Source organism: Otolemur garnettii, unplaced genomic scaffold (genome assembly GCF_000181295.1).
Source record: "Otolemur garnettii isolate 467f Iridium unplaced genomic scaffold, OtoGar3 scaffold00053, whole genome shotgun sequence".
NCBI lineage: Eukaryota > Metazoa > Chordata > Mammalia > Primates > Galagidae > Otolemur > Otolemur garnettii.
The window spans coordinates 372293-396278 of NW_003852448.1; the positions used below are offsets into that span (position 1 = coordinate 372293).

The following is a 23986-nucleotide window of genomic DNA, read 5'->3' on the forward strand; positions in this document are numbered from 1 at the left end:
ATGTTCATGTTCAGGATAGTTCTTTAAAATCTATTAGTATTTTTTCTAAAGGAATAATTGGGGACATTAACTCAAGCATTCTGCTTGGGGTTATCATTTAAAACTATTCATGTGCCTTACAAACTCGGTCTAATGGCATTTCCCCTAAAAAATGTGGTGTCTCTTTTGCAACTTTATTTGCTGTCACCATGGCATTCCATCAGCAACAGTGAGTCCCTGTATTCCTTCTCGTTTTCCAAACACCATAACAAGAACGGATTCCCTACGTCCTGAGCATCTGCGCACCATCACTTACTCCCAGAAGCAGTGGCAGGGAAGAGGAGGTGCATTCCTCAGTGCAAATCTGACCGATAAAACGACTCCCAATGTACATGCCAGTTAAACACAGCTGTCTGTCACATGGAACAAACACGTTCCCACAAAATAAAGACAGGCTCTGTATGGACAAGAAGAAACTCCCACCGCCTAGAGTATTTCATGAATTAATGTCTAATCTGGGCATTTTGATTTGTCATTTGTAGACTTAGCCTTGACCTCGAGTGCCGAAAACAATCACTGGGCAACGCTAACAAAATAGGTCAGTCTAGTCAGAGGAGCCACAGACCCTAAATTCTGTTCCTATCTGACAAGGGAAATCACATCTACAAGTTATAGAAGCTTATTTTACTGACAGCAGTATTGTGCTCCAGCAAACAGCTGCCACAGCTGGAAGTCCATGACCTCCTGTGGAACAAGCAAATGAAAAGCCTGAGGTGCACAGGAGACCACACACCCCGGGAAACGGGAAACGGGAGGAGAGCGCTCCTCTGCGCTCCTGCCGTGCAGAGAGGAGTGAGGCCAGGACTTCAGCACTGGCTGGAGGCCTCTTGGACCAGGAGAGGCAGGTGGAAGGAAGGAGGGCTGAGGGGAACCGGTGAAGAGCAGGGCCTCCCCACAGGCCCACCTAGAAAACTGCTGGAGGCTATGCTGAAGGGGTTCATTTTTTCTAATTTCAGATGAACATTTCAGAGAAGTTTCTGAATCACACCACTCCTTCACGCTTTATAGCACATGGTACCTTAAAAATTACAATTAGACGTAACATAAACTGCAGGGTGCTCAACCTTGTGGCCTGCGGCCCATGGGCTGATTTTGTGAGGACTTTTTTGGCTTATCGGGGTGGTGTTTGATATCACAAAAAGTATGCATGGCCCTTTTTTTTGCTAATCAGCTTTTGTTAGTGTTTGTGTATTTAACATGTGGCCCAAGACAACTCTTATTCTACCAATGTGCGGCACTGTACCCTGCCTTTACCCTGCCTTGTAAAGCCATTCCCAATATTCACCTTACGCTGTTCAAAGACACATCTGGCTTCGGTTGTTCTTCATAAGCAATGTAATGTTTTGGTTCTTATCCCTTGGTCTAACTGAAACTCTAATATAAAAAAGAGCAAAAAAGCCAAATAGAGGGAGAATTGGGGGAAACTGGAGGGAGACACAGGACTGAGTCACAACGAAGACCACGATGGTGGGTTCTGCAACCTTCTGTCCCGTTTTCTATACCTAATAGTGTAATGCTCCTGAATGGCTTTTAGAAACTAACACTGGGTCTCGGTGCCTGTAGCTCAGTGGCTAGGGCACCAGTCACATACACTGGAGCTGGCGGGTTCAATTCCAGCCCCAACCTGCCAAACAATGACAACTACAACCAAAAGACAGCCGGGCATTGTGGCGGGTGCCGGCACCTGTAGTCCCAGCTATTTGGGAGGCTGAGGTAAGAGAATCACTTAAGCCCAAGAGTTTGAGGTTGCTGTGAGCTGTGATACTATAGCACTATACTGAGGGTAACATAGTGAGACTTTGTCTCAAAAAAAAAAAAAAGAAAGAAAGAAAGAAAGAAAGAAAGAAAGAAAAGGAAAAATAACACTGCAAATTCTTTTCTATGTAGCTCCCTCCCCCTCCCCCTCCCCCAATCTGTCTCTTGGAACCTCAGACAACCATAGTTACTCCTCCAGCTTCCCCAGGGGGCCAGGTGCTCCCAGTTCACGAGCTAGAGCACAGCCAAAATGGGGACCAGCAAGGTTGGGGGGTTGGCAGAGCTCTCCCCACACCCTACTTTAAGTGTTGGTATTCCCTGGAGCTCCCAGTAAAGCTCCTTTCTCCACATCCATCCACTCATGACCTGCACATCATTGCTCACTCCCAGGTCTGAGTTAGTACAAAAAATAGCGGCTCCCACAAAGCCCACCAGCTTGAACTCTCTTCCAACTCCAAGCGCCACAGCCAACTCCAACAGCGGACTGCTATTTTCACATTCTAGGCATTTAAAATTCAATAGGTCTAAAACCAAATTGATTATCTTCCCCAAGTGATCAAGTATGTTCATGTTCAGGATAGTTCTTTAAAATCTATCCTCTTTCTAACCTGCTTGCCGCTGCCTCTCAGTTCTGGCCCTCAGCGCTCCTTGCCTGGCTCACGGCAAAGAGCCGGCTAGTGTCCCTGTATGTAGCCTCTTTCCTCCAACTACTCTTTAATAGACCTTTACCTATTAATCCAGCATAATAATCCTGGAACTGTATGATGTGGATCCTCCTCCTGAGATCAGGTGATGTTCAAGGGCACAGCTGACCTTAAGTCAGGGACATTATCCAGGTGGGCCCGATCTTATAACATGAGCCCTTTAAAAGTAGAGGGCTTTCTTTGGCTGGTTGCAGAAGGGGCGGTTGGAGGTTCACAGGGGAATCCGGTCAAGGTGAAGGAGTTTGTCTGTGCCAGAGAGGGCTTCCTGGCAAGGACCCGAGAGTTGACTCTGCAGCAGAGAGCAGCCCCCAGGCAGCAGCCAGCAAGACAGTGGAGGCCTCAGTTTTACCAACAAGGAAACTCTACAGACAACCCAAAGGGACATGAAGCTAGATCTTGGCTAGACCAGCCCCTCTGCGAGGATGCACCAGTGAGTAACTTCATTTCTGCCTTACAAGCCCCTGAATGGAAGACCAGTTAACAACTACTGAATTCCAGACCCATGAAAAATATCAGATAATAAATAAACCTTGTTTCAAGCCATATGTTTACAGGAATTTGTTTCACAGTAACAGAAAACCCATACCAATAAAACAATGTCCAACCTCACTGGCACTACCAGACCAGCCCTTCCTGACAGGTCCTGGGCCTTTTCTTCCAGTTCATCTCCTGCCTTGTCTGACCCTGGGGTGTCAAAATCCTTAATGCTCACTTTTCGCAGCTCCTTATCTGCCCAAATAACAAGCATTCTAAGCAGCATTATGTAAAAAGCATGCATATAATTATTCTAAAAATTAAAATAAAATAAAAATATGTGAATGGCACTTGACTTTATGTTGCCTTAAATACCAGTGCAGGCATAGTCAGCCAACATTTTCTAATAATATCAATCTGCTAAAAAGTGATTGGAGAAATTGGAGACCCACTTTCCATTTTAAACGATCTGAACCACTGTATTTATAGCCAGCTAAAGATCTGCAGTCAGGCTTTTTATACATCAGCCCTGTTCTAAAACCTAGACCCTAAAAGACAAAGAAGAATCCAGGAAAAGTGCCTCCAACAGCTCCTCCCAATTTCTTCAGGGGAGAAAGTTCTCTTCCAATAGCAGGGGTTTTGTCCCAACATGAAAAGAAGTGCACTGGGTCATTTTCCATCTCTTCCCTTCTTCCTAGATGCTTCTACTGAGTCCCTAATTACTGTCTTAAAATCCAGCATAACATACAACTCCTAATACGATGAGAGGCAAAAAAAGAGTCCTGTCTGTTGTAAAAAGGCAAATACAGGATGGTCTGTCATCTTAAAGGGACTTGAAAAGTCGAACTGAATAGTGAAGAAACCTCTTGAAATGCACCACTCAGAGTCATACAGGGAAGAAATCAGAAAATACAGCAGGTCCAGGCTTAGGGGAAGCAGAAAGAACACTCCACGCCAACTTCCAAAAGCTCTGATGAAGGAAAGCAGGTACCTTCCTTCACCTTTAACAGACTTCCCACATTACCTGAGGGGTTCATTACTGAGGTCCAGGAATACTACCTCCCTGCTCACCACAGAACACGAGTCTGCTCAGGGAAAGAGAAGGGCAAGCCAGAAGGAGAGTGTGTAAGGACTTTCTGAACATATTCAGGCTTGTTGAACACCTCCTGACTCCCGACCCAACAGCAACGGAGCCGAGCTGCACCCTCTGTGGAATCTCCGCAGGTTCAGACAGGGCACTCACTGTAAGGAAAAGCAGATTTCCTACGCTTTTCCCGGTCAGCCTCAATCCTGCAAGCTGCTATGTAAGTGGGTTTTTAAAAAATCTTAAACACAAGCACAGCTGTTACTTCCTGCTCTCCCTTAATAACATCATTCAGCATTTCTAAAACTGCCAAATTAATTATTAGCTGACAGAAAAACATGGATACAATTCTTTCTAGGTTAAGGAAAAAAGAATCCTAGAAATGGAGTCAAATGAAGTTTACTTTCACAGATTTAAGAAACATTTCCCAGGCCAAGAGCAGTGGCTTGTGCCTGTAATCCTAGAAGGCCAAGGCTAAGGCTAAGGCCTCCCTACTTGAGCATGGGAGTTCGAGACCAGCCTGAGCAAGAGTGAGACCCTGTCTGTAGTAAAAATACAAAAATTAGCTGGGCATGGTGGTGCACACCTCTAGTCCCTGCCAAGAGGGAGCTGAGGCAGGAGGATCACTTGAACCCAGGAGGCTGCAGTGAGGTATAACGCACTCCACCTCTGCACTCCACCCAGGGCAAAGCAGTGAGACTGTTAAAAAAGAAAAAAAGAAAAAAAAGAGTCGGAAAAGAAAAGAAGCTATTATATTTCACTACGTAACCTTTTAGCAGAGGGTTTTTTCCCCTCTATATTTCATCATTTTTTTCCATTTCCCACTGAATTATTTGCCATGTCCAAACAGCAAACATTACTGGACTACAATACCACTGCACTAAATTTTCTCCCTTCTTCTGTCATACAAAACCACAAAAGGTAATCTGTAAATGCATTTTAATATCTCTTTTAAACTTAAAAATGTTTTTCAAACTAAGAGCACCCTGTTCCTTTCATGATAAAAGCTAAAGAACTGTCACCTCTATTCACATGCCAGTGGACACTGGACTGTAAGGTCCACCTGTGTTAGCCAAATCCTGACGCGCCTCCCGTTCAGACAGAGTGGGCCAGGGTATGTGCACCATTAGTGGAGCGACTGCTGGATCTCTGTAAATATTTATTTCACCATGTCCCAGTAACAGAGCCTTCACTATCATACTACACTCCAATCTCCCTGGAAGTTTCCCTATGCTCCTCCGGAAAAGTGTGTGCACAACACGTACACACACACACACCCCACACACGTATTTTGTATTCTCTTCCAACTCTAAGAACTTTTGTTTTTACCAGATTTCAACTCTGTAGTCAAAAAGTCATCACAGGTGATATGCACAAGCCTCGGGATTTGAGAATAATGTCAAAAGATCATTCTCTCCGAAACAGACCTTAACAACAACACCACCAAAAGAGATGACTGAACTCAATAGCTTATCTGCCATGCAGAAATCTTCCCAGGTCATTATTCACATACGGAAAGATTCCTAGTCTTGTGGCTGACGCCAGCGCCCTGCTTCCTAAACTTCTTGAAGGACCAAGAGTACTTCCCGGAAAGAAAAGGCATCAATTTGAATGCTAACTAAGGGGAGATGAGCTATAATCCTGAAAATTACAACCTGCCTTTCCCGAGAAAATGCTGTAATTATGAGACAAACCAGCAATTGGTCAGGAAAACTGAAAAGAATCACTGGATGGTGAAAACTGTTCCTCTTGGGAAGGGGTGGCTCGGACCCCCGGTTTAGACTAGCCTTGCACCGAGCCCGGCTGTCTGGTATAGAACCTATATCATCCTCCAAGAAGGCAAAGAGCTGGGAAAACCTTGAAACTTGTTCCACACACCACTTCCTTTACTCCCTCACAATAAAAAACTCTGCTTCTAAGCTCCACTCTCCACATAGCAGCTTCTTTCAAGAGAGTATGATCCAAACCAAAGCTTTGGCAGTCACTCGCAGAAACTAGGTCTCAGAAATTTTAAGAGGATGACACTCTGTCTCGATTTCACTTATCTCTCTGGAACAGAATCTTTTGCTCTTAGGGGTCCCTGATTAATCTAGTGAAGGCCTAGAGTGAAGCTGCCCTGTGTATTAGGAGAAGACACCACTGCAGGGTCCACTACAGACGCCCATTAGGTCCAAAGCCTTTTAGGTACAAGAAGAGGGGGAAAAAAGGACAGAGAGGGGGAAATGCACAGTGAACACTTGGGAGGCCTCTTTTCCTTCTACCGACCCTACGACAACTGGATTTTACTGTGTATAAAGCACACCCATGTTTACAGCCAAAATTTTCAAAGAAAAAGAGATCTTTTAATTTTTAATTCAAATTTTTTATTTGTTTATATTTAAGTACATGTTTTTTGTGTTACAAAGGAATTTTGTAAAAATATCAGCTGGACTGCTAGCGCCTGCCTAAAGCGTATGAAGAAAAATACATGGCTCTTTGTTGGACGAAAAATGCTTTTGTTGAGAACTGTTAGAAGTCCAAGAAAACCGATTACTGTATCCCATGGTATTGTTTCGCACACAGATATAGTTTTTTTGCTTTCTAGAGTTACACTTTTAATGCATAAGCATAGACGAAAGAATTCACAATATTTAGATAGATAAGGAATTAGTACTATCCATGTATATTGTGCATCTTTATTTTTCCCTCAAAAATTTGGGCCAAAAAAGTATGCCCTTTACACAGTAAAATGCTGTAACTATAATTAAAAAAATTAGAAAACCCGATTTACTTTGAAGTCAAAAACTTACAAATACAGAAGATAATCAGGAAACTAATTTCTTCAGCTTAACAAACAATTTGCAAAATAGATCTCTCTACCTCTTTTTCTTCCTTTATTTCACAGTTCCATGCTGGAGGCAAATACTATACTTGGGGTGATTCCTTCAGCTGCTACAGACTTTGGATGCTCTGATGCTGAAGTGCACAGATCTCTGGAACTGAGGGTAGGAGATCTGGATTCTCCCTGTCCTCTGCCCCTTCCATCCAGGCTGCGTCCACTATTAGCTTCTCTGAGCCCATTTCCTCACCAGTGAAGTAAAACAGGAGACCAGGTTATTTCCAGCATCCGTTCCCAGCATAAGATGTTTGGCTTTATGGCAAAGATAGTCTCACTCATTTTCGGTCTTCAGGGCCTGGACTATCATAGGCCCTCAAGCAACACTTTACTTCAAAGCCCCTACAAAGTTAGAAGAGCTCTTTGGCAGCTTTTGCACACAGTGTTATGTTTTACAGATGGAAACTGATGTAAACAAGCAAAAACCAATATGCATTAAGACAGATAATAGTTAAAACCTAAGTGATTCACTCCCTTGCTAAAAAAAGATTGCAGTGCCTGTGACGTGCAAACTGATCGATGCATCATTGCATCCTAGGACACAGGAAGACTTCAGTGAGAGACCTGACCCAGACTATGCCTCAGGGAGTTTTCTGGAGCTGTAAGTCCAGGTCCACTTTTAGAAAGGAGTCTGGGAAAGCTCCTAGCAGATAAACCTGTGTAGAAGGGAAGCTGTGACTGCCACCATGCTGGGACGACTCTTTTCCTGAGCAGGTAAATGAGGAGTACCGTGGACTAACGTGGGGCACTTCCTTCTCTCCCTGAGGCCAGGGCTGAGTGGGGCCTGGATGGTGAGGAGTAGAAAGGCACCATCCTACAGGGACGTGTGCTGACACCTCCCGTGTGAAAGCAGGATGGATGACAGGCAGGAAGACACTGCTTGGGGACTCTGTGACTCCTGGGAATGGCATGTGGTGTGGCAGGTGTACTTTCTGTTACACGACATTTCCCCAAGGCCTAAACTCACATGAGCTATGGGGAACTAAGGAAAGCCAGCTCTGTTTTGAAGAAGTCCTCCTGAGCCCAGGGAAAGGTGTCAGTGGCAAACATGTGTGACCAAGTTGCCACCTCACAGGGCTCTGTGCCATACAGACACAAATGGGGTAAGGGAACTCAATGGACTTTTTCTAAAGCTCCCATGAGAACTCTCAGCGATCAAGCTAAGGAAGATTCTGAAACAGGTGAATCTGTACTCTCATATTTGACTATTTTAGTCATAGAAAGATAAGAACTAGAAACCTCATTTTTAAGCCTGGAAGATTGCTTTCTTCATTGAGCCAGTAAGTATTGAATAACTACTGCAAAAAAGTGATGGCCCTGTGTGAAATGCAGGTAAGATGTCGCCATCTGGAACACATAAGACAACGAGCATTTATTTACGAACCCTCTGGATGTAGAGAGGACACGTTCATTCATCACATCAGTGACCTATAGCACCCACAAAGCACAGTGGGACATGAAGACGCAGAGGACCCAGGCCCACATGAGAAGGCAAACCTTGTGTGTCGGCATCACGGTGCTGCAGTATGAACATACGGAGAGCAAGTCCTGCTGGGCCTTAACCCAATGTGACAATGCCCATGTGTGACTACACGAAGAACTCCTTTGTGACTCTGATCTCACATACAGCTCTGCCCACCTAATGCACAGGCACTCCAGTTCCAAAAGTCACTCAGCTTCCAAAACACAGCCTACGCTATGGTTTCAACTGAAGAGGTGACGGGGTTCCTAAATTTGGAAAGGGGAGCTTTACCTCTCATAGAGGGTGGGAGCCCTCCCCAATGGGTGGTGGAGCAGAGGCTTCAGCCAGAAGCCAGGAACAAGAGGCTTTGAGGGAGGGATAATGGGAACAGGAATTTATGCCAAGTGGAGTGGCCAAACATACATATTTCACAAGCTACATATGAATATTTACGTAAGGATAAACATGCACAGTTAAGCTTTATGCCCCTTTATGGGGTCCATATTTAGGAAATGGCGGCCTTCTTAATGTCAGAAGGTGAAGCAAGGACACAAGAACCCTCTGTGAAGACTAACAAAACCATTCCATGGCTGGGTCCTCTTACCAGGAGGAATGCTGGTCAGGTGTAGTGCAGGAAGCCCAGACAGGGAGGAGTGAATCCGGAGACTGGTTTCTGTTTAGCCCGCAGGGAACAAACCCTGCTAGCCATAAGCAAGGGAGCGGGTGTAAGGAGGCACGTCTGACCTCCCATCCTGTCACGACTGGGAACTCAGTTTTAAGGTTTCTCTGGGGTCTCTCGGGCCAGGAGGGGGTCCATTCAGTCAGCAAGGAAGGTTAGGATTTTCTTTTCGTTCACAATAGTGAAATACTAAGGGTTTTGTTGTTTTTATTTTTTTGACATATACTCACATGTTTAACCTTCATATTGTTCACAGCGTTTAACTAACCATGTCTACCAGCTATTAAAACTTATTACTTTTTAAGAAGGGAAACCAAGAGAATAGACTTAACAATTTAAACGAGAAGGGTCTGTCTTAATCAAATCTTAATGAGGACAAATCTCAATACCTGGAAAAGAAGATTTAATGGTAACTCTGTCAGGGAAATGAGACATGCATGTGTGTAACTGTTCCTATGTCTGCACCAAAGAGCCACTGCACAAAGAAACAAAATTAATTACTACTCTTCTTTAATCCTCCGGAGTTCTCAGGGGCACTATTCTTCAAGCAGGAAATTGCTGCTGCTAGATGGGGCCATTTGGTTGTAACATCGATGGGGGGTCTGATAAGGTGAGTCACTTAGCCAGGCAGAGATCCACTGAGGAAAAGGCCATGTTGTTGGTTAAATTGGAATTTACACAATTACACAGAATCAAAAGCTCTTTAATTTATGCTTTCGTTGAATGAATAATACTGGTATTGATTTGAAACAGTCCTTTTTTTTTCACAATTATTTGTTATTTCTTGTAATTTAAAAAAGGCAAGAGGTGCTCTAATCTACTTTTTGATTACTGCAATTCTATTGGCTGTCTAGTTAAGAACTTTCAAAGACAGCGGAGAGTATTTAATCATACAACCTGAGAAAGCTGGAAAACTCAGACGTTTAATTTGTTTTTCCAAACAAATCCCAAGAGAGAGTAAACAAAACAGGAGTGGGATTTGGACAGTCAGTGGAATCACCTGGGCAAGGAGAAATGCTACCTTGTGGCCTCAAAACAGAAACTCATGCTATTCCAAGGGCCGTGTGTGTGTCAGGAGTCTTTTACAGGCGACTATAAATTCTTATGATAAACTCATGACAGAATTGAACCTTAATGATTTTGATGTTGAAGTGATAACAGCATTAATTAGGGGAAAACATCACAATTTTATGAAGATAAAATGTTTTGGCAGGGTACGATGGCTCATGTCTAGAATGCTAGCACTTGGGGAAGTGAAGGTGGGAGGACTGCTTGAGCCCAGGAGCTCGAGATCAGCCAGAGTAACAGTAAGACCCCATCTCTACAAAATATAAACAAACTAGCTGGGTGTTATGGTGGGCACCTGGAATTCCAGCTACTCGGGAAGCTGAGGCAGGAAGATCACTTGAGCCCACGAGTTGGAGGCTACAGTGGCTATTATGATGAGGTCACTGCACTCTAGCCTGGGTAGAGAATGAAACCCTGTCTCTAACAAAACAAGCAAAACCAAACCAAACCTTATTTTTTATGTATTTATTTATCTAATGACAGTGTTACTGTGTCTCCCTCGGTACAGTGCTGTGGTATCACAGCTCACAGCAACCTCAAACTCTTGGGGTTAAGCGATTCTCTTGCCTCAGCCTCCCAAGTAGCTGGGACTACAGGAGCCTGCCACAATGCCCGGCTATTTTTTGTTGCAGTTGTCATTGTTGTTTAGCAGGCCTGAGCTGGGTTTGAACCCACCAGCCTCGGTGCATGCGGCTGGTGCCATAACCACTGTGCTACAGGCACCAAGCCAAAACCCTTATTTTTTAAATGTCTTATTAAATGCAAAACAGTTCCACCTGTTATTGTCTCCTGTCTTCTGTTCTTAATTCACCTACAGCTATATGTATTGGGGACAGGAATTAGGAAAGCAATTCTGCTTCTTCCGTTGGTTGTAGTTTTTGTGTCTCTCTCTGAGTCAGAGAAGGAAGGGGCACCTGGAGCTGTCTGACACCGCATAGGGGCAAAGCTGGCTTCCAGAACTGCACTGCAGTGTGTGCCAGAACCCTCCATCACAAGGCACACAAGCTCACTAGGTTGATGGCAATCATTTCAGATATTTTCTATTTATTTAAAACCTTGACTTCCTATAACTTCTACCTTAGTTTTGCTTTCTATACATTAAAAAAAAGTTACGGTGATTCTTCAATGTCAACCTTCTCAAGTAACTGAAAAAAACTCTCCTGTCCCCTGCTAATCTTATTTGTCCGTAGGTAACACATCCTATTCCCTAATCATTCCTCCTGGGAAGGTGTCGAGACCATTCACCATCCTGTACTTCTCTGCCATTCAAGTCACAGCTCCTGGTTCTTATCATTGTTAATAAACAGCTCCCACTGATTAAGAATATGTCACATCCTAGAGGTGTTTAAAGAAATTATTTGCTTTAATCTTCTCAGTAATGCCTTTCTAAGGTGAGCATTTTTACCCCCAGTTTTCTGTTGCAGAAACTCAGGTTCAGAAAAGTTAAATAAGTTCCCTGAAATCATGCAGGTTACCAGTGGACGAGACCACAAGGCCACCCCAGGCTGTAAATGAGACACAGCCCTGCCATGGGTCTGTGCAGCGCGGGGACTGGCAGCCACTGCCTGCCGCACACAGAGCTCCACACTTCCACAGAGCCTGTGACCGCGTGATGGGTTTCGACGACTATACACTACACTCTTGGCTTATATTGAGTTTATAACTTAAATCCCAACATGGCTTTTACCCAAATTATTACTAAGTCTGACTGCCCCTCTGCCTGCCCAAATGTATTTCTATTTTGCACTTAACATAATCTTTTCTTCTTTTTTTAGACAGAGTCTTAAGCTGTTGCCCTTGGTAGAGTGCAGTGCCATCACAGCTCACAGCAACCTCAAACTCTTGGGCTTAAGCGTTCCTCCTGCTGCAGCCTCCCACATAGCTGGGACTACAGGCACCCGCCATAATGCCCAGCCATTTTTTTGGTTGTAGTCGTCATTGTTGTTTGGCGGGCCCACGCTGGATTCGAACCCGCCAGCTCTGGTGTATGTGGCTGGCACCTTTGCTGCTGAGCTACAGGCGTCAAGCCAAAACAATCTTTTCTAACAGTGGGAAGTTTTACCTCCCTTCCTGCTAAACGTTAGCCTGCAGCTCTGCGATCCCCTGCACAGTAAAGCTGGATTCTGACTCTCAGGGCATTTTAAAGCTCTGCATTGCTTTAAAAAAAACTGGCTGTGTTTCTGTGCCTTCATCCAAGTCTCTGTATAAACTCAGTTTTGAGGAGGGAGAACACTGCAGAACATTTTCCCAGGGCAGTGCTTTCCCAGCCTCTATCTATCCTCGAAGCCCGTGAGACCTGCAACCCAGCTCTACTTTCCATAGTTTCTATCAGGAAACATGAGATGTTCTGAACATACTTTTTTATCTAGCATCTCATTGCCACCTTAAGAATCATGCCACTTGGGAGGCGCCTGTGGCTCAGTGAGTAAGGCGCCGGCCCCATATACCGAGGGTGGCAGGCTCAAACCCAGCCCCGGCCAAACTGCAACAAAAAATAGCCGGGCGTTGCGGCGGGCACCTGTAGTCCCAGCTACTTGGGAGGCTGAGGCAGAAGAATCGCCTAAGCCCAGGAGTTGGAGGTTGCTGGAGCAACTCCGCTGCGCTCTACCGAGGGTGAAAAAGTGAGACTGTCTCTACAAAAAAAAAAAAAAAGAATCATGCCACTTGTTTACATTCTTCTTATTCAACAAATCAGCTACAAATAAGTTCACTGAACTCCAACCACATCCAAGTGTCTTCATTTTCTTCACCAAGATGACAGCAGTGAACACATATTTTCTAAAACTAATGTCTGTCGTGAAATTGAAATTATTGTTGGCAGAGGTTTTTACATCCTCAAAAAAAGTTACTCTTAGAAATCTGTCAGATTTATAAAAATACTTTATTATGAAAGAAAATAACTGACCAATATTGCCATGCCACTCAAAATGCTCACAGTGGCATTAAAAGTAACAATTAATTGTATCCAAGGTTAATCACAAAATAAAAAATCTATACTCAAAAGCACAATGATTATTTATAATGGATTTGAAGCACAGACACAAATTTGGTAAAACGACATTACAAGTAGTCCCTGAGTTACAAACATTCAACTGATACAGCACTCACACTTACAAATGGAGGCTATTACAGGCAACAGTTGTAAAAGTACCTGTTCCAACTTACACCCAAGTTCAACTTCAGAACAAACCTATAAGAACCCAGAGACTGCCTGTGTCCTCACTACACGAAATACTGTGAACTTTCTTCTAGATTCTTCCTTAGAAAAATTTCTGGTAGCCATGACTAAAGGACTGTCAGTCAACCCTATCTATTCGGTTATATAAATGAGATCAACAGAGAGATTCTCCTCAAAGTTAACGAACACAGCTTAGCTTCTCCTAACTTCGATCAAGTTTTCTAGAAAGTGGATCTACACTGGAAAAATATAATCTCTCTCAAGGTCACAAAAGTCCTTGAAGCTTCATAGCTTCATTCCCCAGCTAGGAATACATTATTGAAGCTCCCCATTTCCAGAATTCACATCTAAATCAGTAATTGGACACTTCAGCTGAAATCAAAGCCAGCAAAAGGCAAGAAATAGATCTGTGCATGGTGAACTTTATGGGGTTCTTGGAAATCTCTGCAGCAACCCGTCAAGCTACAGGGCGATTAAAATCTTTTTATAGATTAGCATGACAGACTAAATAACTTTTGATATAAGAATTTATCTTCAAAAAATATATTTTCTATATGTTCTTGCATACAAAAATTAGCATCTATAAAAATTTAAAATCTCACCCCTCATCCCCAGCCTAAATGAAGCCAACATAAAATAGATTTAAAGGCTCTACTGCAAGAAAAGCACTGGGTGCCTGGTGCATCATGCAAAATGTATCAGAGGAATGATAGGGAGGCCTGTATACAGAGGGACAAAGATGAATGAATAGGGAACACCATGGGAAATCAAGTGAGCTTGGTGCTGTCATGAGGAAAGAGGTGGAAATGTGTGAGGACGCACACATGCACACGCCTGCAGTGCTCTGCTCGGCAGAGAATCTTAGCACAGCCCCAAGGTAGGAGTCCCTGGAGAGGGATGTGGTAGGAGGGCCGGCCTGGAGGGGCGTGTTGGGTCCCTCCCCTAAGGACAAGGGCCAGACAGGAAGCAGAAAGAATGAGCTCTTGGAATGAAGATGCCCAATGTGAAATGGATCACCTCCCTGAGCCACTCCTTGGTGCACTCACGGACCTGCTCTCTGCAGCTCCAGTTCCCGCTGTGTAAAGGGTTCCCCAGGAGACTCAGCTCAGCAACCACCTCTGCGACTACTGCCTGACTGTGTTCTCATCTGCCCACTTGGTCTTCCTAAACGCCTCCCACAAAAGGCATTCAATTACGCCTTCTCTGAGAAGAAATTTCTTCAAAAAAGAATCGAATTGCAATGCCCACCACAATGTGCATTTAAAAAATTACTCAGCCCTTGAGCAAGGAAAGGACATGACATTTTGGATTATTTCACTGTGCCTATGTACAGAATTTATAAGTTTCTACCAAGTAACAAGTGACTTGGCCATAAATTACAAAAATTATACTACTATAAAAGGTAAAAATCCATGTAAATAACAGCTCACAGCCAGGGCATTAAAGAAAAATTGATTATTAAGCCTTCAATTTTTTTCCCTACCACATGAAGTACTAGAGATTTCATTTTTTTTTCTTTTAGATATAAGATTACATTTTGGTTTTGATTGTATCACTTGGGGACAATATACATATTTTAAGTATTTTGATCCCCTGTTACAGACAGACTTTGGAAATAATTTTGCATTTAGAGACTGGGTCTGAGTAATTTTCCAGAGTTCTAGAAAAGCAAACAGGCATCTTGTTTGTTTAATACTAACATTCTCCAGCTCTCAATGTCTGGGACAAAAACATTTTAAAATACACACTTACCTCTACCTCACAGGTGTATTCTGATCCATCCAGAAGAATCACTTTGCACTGCATGCTTTTAGGCTTTTTGACTATCTTTAGTGGAGACCTAGAGAGTTTACTGCTAGACGATTTCTGAGAAAGTTTATCTTCTTCTAATTGCTGATATTCGAGCTGTTTTGCAGCCCTGGCAGCAAACTCCTGTTCCTTGTCAGTGACCTGTGAAGAGCAAATAATCAACGGTCTTCATGGCAAGACAGGAAATAAAATATTGCATTGTTTAGGCAATAACACAAAAGTCTAGAAACAGCCTGCTTTCTTATTTCCCAGAAGATGAGAGATATATGAATTAGAATATTAGGAATGGATATACATATGCAGGTATTTACAATGCTACCTTTTACCCAAATAATTTTTGTCATTTAAATGTCTCAATAGGGCCTTCATTTCAGTTTGTTAACTCCAAGATTTACTTTTTATTTCTTTTGAGACAGAGGCTCACTCTGTCACTCCAGGTAGTGCCATGGCATCAGCCTGGCACACACTCCTGGGTTCAAAGGATCTTGTAGCTGGAACTAGAGGCTCCTATCACCACCATCAACTAATTTTCCTATTTTTAGTAAAGACATAGTCTTGCTCTTGCTTAGGCTGGTCTCCATCTCCCAAGGTCAAGCAATCCTCCTGTTTCGGTCTCCCAGAGTGCTAGGCTTATAGGCATGAGCCACTGTGCCTGGCCTAGAATTTACTTTAGAAGCACTGAGTTAGCAAATGCTATCAAGATTTCACTGAGCAAAGAAAGACAAATTGACTCTTAACTTTTTAAAAAAGGCATTGGATAATATAAGCCTTTAAAATATGGAGCTGGAACATAGCCTTCTGAGGAAAGTATCTCAAGAATGGAAAAAACTGTATTCAATGTACTCAATAGTATTATGAAACCAATATATAAACACACATCCATAGGAAGGATCAAACACAAACACAGTGTAGCAAAAGGGAAGGCAGAGGAAGGGGAGGGGTGGGCAACTGGTGGGAGGAGGGAGGACATTTGGTGGCAGCTCCCCTAATGTGCACAATGCAAGGGTACACTTCAAAATAACTAAGAGTTAATTATAAATGTCTTACCACAAAAAATAAATCAGTGAGGCGATGGCTATGTTAATCAGTTCGAGTTAAGCATTCCACATTGTGTATCAAATCATCACATAAATGTATAGTTATGCTCTAATAAAAAATTAAATTAAAAAATAAAATATATCACCTAGACTTTTACCTTATATGCTTTACTTGCTTAATCCACTGAATCCTTCTATATTCCAGTTGTTATAACTGCTCCATCCATACACACACATACCACAAATTTGATAAACTTTAAGGCCTAGAGAACTTCAACTATTAATCTTTTCATTGATTTTACACCTGTTAAAATATTTAATTTAGCTCTAAATCAATTCAATGAAGTCAGCAGCACTGAAATTTATCACAAAGTAATCCCCACGTCTACTTCCATTCCTTGTAGTGAGCCAGAATAAGAACAGATTAAATCTGTCCAAAAGCTTTAATTTGCTTTCAAATGACAACAGACTAGTTCTGGCTAGACACAAAATGGCAGAGGACAGCCTATGGAACAGTAAGATTCTCCCTCAAACCAATCGCTTTGAAAATCTCTCTGTGCACTACAAATCTTCAACTACTCTCTCTATACCTTTCTTCTTAGACTAGACTACCATTGCCACTAGTTAGCAAATAAGCAAGATAAGAAATACATGGCACCAAAATTCAGTTTAGGGCCTTGAAATAAACACGAACATATTCTCAGCCTGGGCTAACTTGCATGGACTTGAAGATTACAGACAGAACTGACAATTTCAACTTTTCTATGAGCCTCCACAATTTTACAACACCCTGGTGTAATTACAAAGGAATTTTTTGGCATATTTGTTTTAGATTTTAGATGCAGATTTCTGCTTTTTCTATTTTGTTTCCCATCTGTACGATTGCTAATGTAGTCCTTTCTTCCACAACCTTAGCCCAGGAAGTCAAGGTGAAGTCTTTGGAAGTTCTTAAGAATAGAAAGAGACCAATCTGTTGAGCTTATAAAAAGAAACCAACAAAAACCTGAATAGCCAATTTCAAAGGCTAACGTAGTTGAGAAGGCAAAGCTTCAGCTACACCAGGGGGATAAACTATAGAAAACCTGCTCTGACAACCTGGTCCCACGTTTTTGACCACTGGGCTTTCCATACCAATGCATTAGAATATTAAGTGCAGGAATATCATACAAGTGTCATCGGTTTTGGCCTTAAGGTAGTTTAAGGAGAAGTTGGGGAACTTTGGATCATGTATCAATAACCCTAACACATTTTTGTTAAGTGCTTTGTGATTTATACAAGACATTTTTGTACATTTAGGTTATACTTTTAATCTCATCATAGGCAAAAGTCATTAAAACCTCCATTTTAATTTAAATTTTACCTGGAATCAACTTTTTCTATTATATTACTAGGGAATATGAAATCTCATTTTTCCTCCACTAAAATAAAAATATCAGTATGAAAATAAACTTTCTGGCTGGGCGTGGTGGCTCATGCCTGTAATTCTAGCACTCTGGGAGGCCAAGGCAGGTGGACTGCTTAAGCTCATGAGTTTGAGAACAGCCTGAGCAAGAGCAAGACCCCGTCTCTAAAAACTACCTGGGTGTTGAAGGGTAGTTTATACCAATATTCAGCTACTTGGGAGGCTGAGGTTAAGAGGGTCGCCTGAGCCCAAGAGTTTGAGGTTGCTGTGAGCTATGACGCCACAGCCCTCTACTGAGACAAAGTGAGACTCTGTTTCCAAAAAAGAAAAAAAAAGAAAAGAATCTTTCTTGGTTACTCCAGAGGCATCTTAATCCACCATCACTCAAAGGACAGGCCTTATTTCTATGAACATGAACCCACTGTGAAGGAGGTTCTTATACACATTTTTAAAACAACTTTAACAACTCTAGAATGGCAGACCCAATGAAATGTCAATTATACTCACACAATGCATTATAATTTACAAATATTGTATCCACCATTTAAGCAAACCCTCCATCTCATTTTAATCCTCACAGCAGCTCAGTGGTACAGGTGTTACTTACCCACATTCTTTACATAAGGAAGGACATTCCCTGGGAGCCTAGGAAACTTTCTAATGGTCAGAAAATTACTAAGCTGGACTTCATATCCAGCTAAATCCATGTTTTAATTATCACCATATACCAAAATATACTTCATTTTATGCCTTTCTAGTATGAATCAAAGAGTTCCGTGGAGCCATCCTAGAAAGGATCTGTTGTAAACTCTACACTTTGCAGATGAACAAGTTGAGGCCTGAGGGCATAAATGAGCTCCCTGAGCAGTAACAACCATTAGAAGAGACGGACTAACCGAGGTCTCTGCCCCGGCAGCCAGTCACCCTTCCTGCTCAGTATCGTTTCTCATGTCTTGTATCCAACATCTGACTAAGATACAGAAAGTATAGTTAACCATGTCCAGGTACAGATGTTCAGACTTTCCTATAATAAGTTCCTATCTTCATGTTATTTCATTTCAGAGTTAAGAGAAGAGAATAAAGAAAAAGCCAAACACTCTGTCCAGTAATTAAAAACTTTTTAAGATTACAACAAATAAAACAAAGAAGAAAACTAAACAATACCAACATCACTCCTCCACAGAAAGGAAAGCAAAGAGAAACCATGACAACGGCAGTGGCTCCTTTGATTCTGTTGGCTGAGCTGGGATGGGACCTCCCAGCTCTCCATCACAAAACCTCTGGGGTGAGACAAGAGTATCTATTTAGAGTTAAAATAAATGTTAATTCTAGTACTGTTTAAAAGCAGAACCTGTAAAAACCCTGAGAAAACAAAGAAAATAATCTGGTAGTAAATATGTAGTTTAATGTTATATTATATTAATGTGCTACAAAATAAAGATTTTCACTAATATACTGATTTCAAGGCTCTTCTGTCAACAGCTTTCTAGTTTGGCATGTACATTTATGACCTATCAAAGGTCAACCACTTGTAGGGACTCCATCCAGATTTCTCTACTGCACAGAAGTGGGTACTCTAAAATATATTGATTCCACCCTTGAGGTTTTAAGATAGAAATTTAAATATGGACTCATTCAAGGGCCATGTATAAACTACATACTTTGTTTTTTATAAGTTTTTTTTTTTTTTGATACAGAGCCTCAAGCTGTCCCCCTGGGTAGAGTGCTGTGACATCACAGCTCACAGCAACCTCCAACTCCTGGGCTCAAGCGAGTCTCCTGCCTCAGCCTCCCAAGTAGCTGGGACCACAGGTGCCTGCCACAACGCCCGGGAATTTTTTTTTTTTTTTTTGGTTGCAGCCGTCATTGTTGTTTGGCAGGCCATGCTGGGTTCGAACCCGCCACCTCAGGTGTATGTGGCTGGTGCCTTAGCCACTTGAGCCACAGGCGCCAAGCCTATAAGTAAAGTTTTAAAAGATATACATTACTCATGACAATTCAAATACATACAAAGAATACAGCAGAAAATACAGCTCTGCGCAGGGAAGGAAAGAGACCCAGCTGAAGGTTGGTACAAGCAGGTGGTGTGTTAGGGTCAGAATGCTCCAAGGGCAAAGCACAGAGCTCTCACCCTTAGGCTCCAAACAAAAAACACCGGAAGCATGATTTAGAGCTGTCTGTTCTCTGCCTATTCTTCTAAATCCAGGTAGGACCAATAATCTCCAGTCCAGACTCCAGTGTGAGTTTAAGTGTTTTAATTAAATGAAACAGTTACCAACTAAGATTGTGGAACGCCATTCGCCTAAAGCCTTAAAACAGCATCCATTTCCATCTGCCTGGGACCCCATGGGGCCAAGCCGATGACCCCTCGCAGCTGCCGGTAGCGCTAAGAGCCCCACGCTGGCGCAGACCCCAGCTGCCCGGCTCACCTCCCTGCGCACCGGCGTGCTGTGCGCCGCGGCCGCGAACTGCTCCAGGGCCTGCCGCGGCTCCTCCCCGCCCGGCGGCTGCGGCCCCGGCCCCGGCTGCGCCCCCGCCGCCTCCTGGGGCTCGGCCTCCTGGTCCGGCTTGGATTCTGAGTCTGATCCGGATTCAGTCGTCATGGTTGATTGTTCTGCAAGCAGAAAACAGGGAGGATCTCGTCACTCTACGCAGTTACCTCCTTCAGCGGGAAAACTAGGATCCTGGCCCCGGAAGGCTGAAGGGAAGCAGGAGCAGAGCGGGAGATGCTAACTAGGGTTAACTGGCCAGGATGGTGCTCGCAAGTGGCTCCAGATTAATATTTAACCTCAAGTAAAAGTGGATTCCTATTGATCTCAGGTTTTAATCCTATTCTGAGTTTTGCCACAGAGGATGATGGCAAAATGACATTAAAGAATGTCATATTAATTAATTTGCATGTAATTTCAGAAAAAAGAATCTGCTGTGTCAGGTGAGCATATATTTTAATCTCTGGGAAGGATGATCGGATAATGGAAGCAGACACTCTCATTTCCCACCCGTTCCTATGCCTCTCCGGGGCCCTCCTGACCTCGGGATCTACAGATAGTTCCCAGCACCAGGGCCTCTCCCATGTGATTTCTCCTAATTCAGTTATCCCCCCTTAGGATGAGCAACCTCGGCTACACCAGGCTTCTCCAGGGACATGGACTCTGCCCCACACTGGACAAGCAGGGCGGCCAGTGGCTCCAGAGGGGGGCACAGGGCGGCATCACCCTCCTCCCTCCCTTCCACACTGATTCTCATATTCTTTCCTCGCATTTCCCTTGAGTGTTAGAAGATGAGTTTTTCTCATCTCTCACAAGGAGCTAAACCAGCCGATCCTAACGCATGCAATCTGCTGATAAAAGACCTTTAAAACATGACCGCCACCTTCTAAGAGTGTGCTAGTTAACAGGCTTCACTATTTTGTGCCTCTATTTCCACATGTGCCAAACAAGGACACGGAACATGATCAGATCTAAACAACTTATTTCCTATAGATACTATTTCCTCCTACTAATAACATATACCATCATATTTGAAAGCAGATTTTGGTCTAAACAGTAAAAAAACTGCTATGCCAAGTATTTAGACTGTATTATTTTAAGTAATTTCTTATCTTAGGTATGTGGGATAAGTATCACAACAATAATCTCTCATATTATCATATAATTTTCCTTCTCAATTCTAATTTTATCGTAAAAATATTATGAGCAAAAAATATTAGTACCGTATTCTAATCAAATCACATACCCCTTGCTATAATATTGTGCAGAATAAAACTAATAACTTCATAGTAAAACCACTATTTAGTTCCTATCTTCATACCAGAATATGTTTAATAATTTGAGGAGGAGAGAATGTTACAAATACCAATCCATGTTATAAGCTAAATGCCGTAGCTGTGCTTTGTGTTCAGGGTTACTTGTCATGGCCACCAGATATTCCTTCTATTAAATGAAAGACATCTCAACTTGGCCTGTGCTCAGCTGCCCAAAGCATATGTAAATATCAAGTCCAAATACAGAGAAAGATAGTGATCCAAATAAAATGAACAGACTTTCTTTTTTTCCTTTTACAATACATTTAAGATTTTAAAGCAAATCTTGAAAGTAAATATTATATTCACTTTTGTATGCCTATCCTGAAGAGTGACAGGATTACAGAGAGAAAAAGTGGAGGAGAAGGAAAGGCCCAGGGTACACTGTGGAATTCAGAGCCCACAATTAAATTCCACCCTTAAAAGAAAGATTAGTTTTAACAGTCAATTCAACTCACTAACCACTTATTGAGTACCATACATAAGCCAGGCACTGCGCTGATGGTTTAGAAACAGATGAATCTGTCTTAACCACTCTCCCCAGGCTGAGAAGCTCAGGGCTCACAGCAGGAATCCATTTTCTCCATCTTACCTCAGTAACTAAGCTTTCAGTTTTGGCAGGTAAAACCCCACCTGGCCTGAAAGGATGATGAATAGTGGCCAAGTGGTTAAGACCAGACCAATGAGATAATGGGAAAAATATATATTCAATGTCATCTTCACAAAGACAAAGTCACTCAATCTAGATTTCCCTTTCCCATGGGCTGGGAAATAACAAGGGACCGTCCACTCTTGCCTATGCTCTGTTGATGGCACCTCTCAGCAGCCCCAACTCAGGCCATGATAGTTTTCTCGTCAATATGCTTCCCTCCCTTGGGAGTCAGAACAAACTCTCTGGCTCTCTTTCTGTCTCTCTGGTCACTCCTTCCCACCGTACTCTACAGGCTATTCCTCTGCCCAACCTCCAAACAGATCACACCCTATAAAACTCAATTCCAGGCTCCCTTCTCTTCTTGCATTTTCTCTCAGACTTATGACATCCTTTCCCAGGGCTTTAAATACTTCCAATAGGCCAATGGCTCCCACGTTCATATCACCAGCTCGAATCTCTGTTCTGAGCTTTAAAACCAGTATCCAATTGCCCAAGGATGGTCCCATTCTCTCCCAGTCTTGCTCCTCCCTATCCTCATCATCCTTCGTTCAGTAAATGGCAATGCCGTTCCTTAAAGCCAGAATTCCTGAAGCCACCCCTGACATCATGACAAAGTTTTGCTGGTTCTATTTCTAAGATAAATTTTGAACTGGTCCCTTGCCCCTATACCAGCCACCGTCATTTGTTTCCTGAAGTACTTCTATAACCCCCAAGTGGTCCCCCCTACCTCTGCCTAGTCTAATTGTTACAAAATATAAATCCAGTCATGTCACTCACTGCTGAAAACCCTTTAAGAGCTTCTCGATGCTCTTTAAGTAAAATGTAAACTCTCCATTACAAAGGCCTTCAAGAACATGCCTCAGCCCTAACACCCTATCCAGTGGCCACCGCCCAACCGCTACCCCGCTATGATCCAGCCATGATGTCTCCTTTTAGTGCCTCTCATGTCAGTTTGCTGCCTTATGGTTTTTGAGAATGTTCTTTCTCTGTCCTTAAGTGGCCAATGCCTTAATACTCAAATGTTAGCTGAGAAAAGCTTTCCCTGATTACAGTCATTCTAGCTGTGTCTTAATGTTTCCTACCTCAATTATCACATTTTGTAATTATTCTACCTCCTTCCTGTATATTCAAGGGCAGGAACCATGTCTGTTTATATCCGCCAAATACCTAGTACCAGTGTCATACCTGGAACATAGTATTTGAATAATTATTTGATAAATAACTAAGTTGCAAAATAAACATATGTGTATATATAAAAATAAACTCTTCCTTATAGTCTTTAATCTTTGTGAAATCTCTCAAGTAACTAAACAGTAGGTATTTCTATGTTTTGTAGTGAAGAACACAGAACTCAGTTAAAAGTTTCAGACTAAAAGACCTCACAAGGTAAGAAGAATGCTATTCGTCCTTTCAGTCTAATGCATTTACCAGGAGAACGAACAGCTTCTCTAAGACTCAGAAACAAAATGTTTTAGGTCGTTTACATAATCTCTATTTAAAAAAATACCAGCATCACTAAAACATAATTGACTCCTAGAAAAAGCAAAAGCATTAAGAAAAGATTCTTAATTTTTCCTATGGCAAGACAGTTCTTGAATATATTTAAAATAATTTTGGAAATCATCAATATCTTACCCTTGCTCTTTTAAGTGGTGCAGCAAATCATAACTATAACTTAATAATTAGATGTCAGAAAGCTAATAAATAAAAACTAAAATGTCACTATAAAATGTTTCAATTCATTTCACTTTAAAATCTATCAATAATCTTAATAGACATAATACAAGAAAATAATCAGCATTAAATAAGTGGACATGTCTGATGTGGGTAAGGAACTTAATTATTTAGCCTCTTTATTCTGTGTAGATCTTTCCATTTAAGACAAAAAGTCTGTCATCTCTCTTGTGATCTTCTTTCAACTTTCTTAACTGCTTTTTATTTATTTTTTGAGACAGAGCCTCAAGCT

General features: G+C 42.3%; 1 protein-coding gene across 3 annotated transcripts in view; it reads right to left on the minus strand.

Annotated features, from left to right (window-relative positions):
• EPB41L3 (erythrocyte membrane protein band 4.1 like 3) overlaps positions 1–23986 on the minus strand; it is a 180047-nt gene that overhangs the window by 69911 nt on the left and 86150 nt on the right. For all 3 annotated transcript variants that reach the window (XM_023514424.1, XM_003792013.3, XM_023514425.1), the window contains exons 2-3: positions 19996–20180; positions 15071–15268 (exon numbers count right to left, since the gene is read on the minus strand). In XM_023514424.1, the coding sequence (XP_023370192.1) occupies positions 15071–15268; positions 19996–20180 (383 nt within the window). The remainder of the gene's footprint in view (positions 1–15070; positions 15269–19995; positions 20181–23986) is intronic.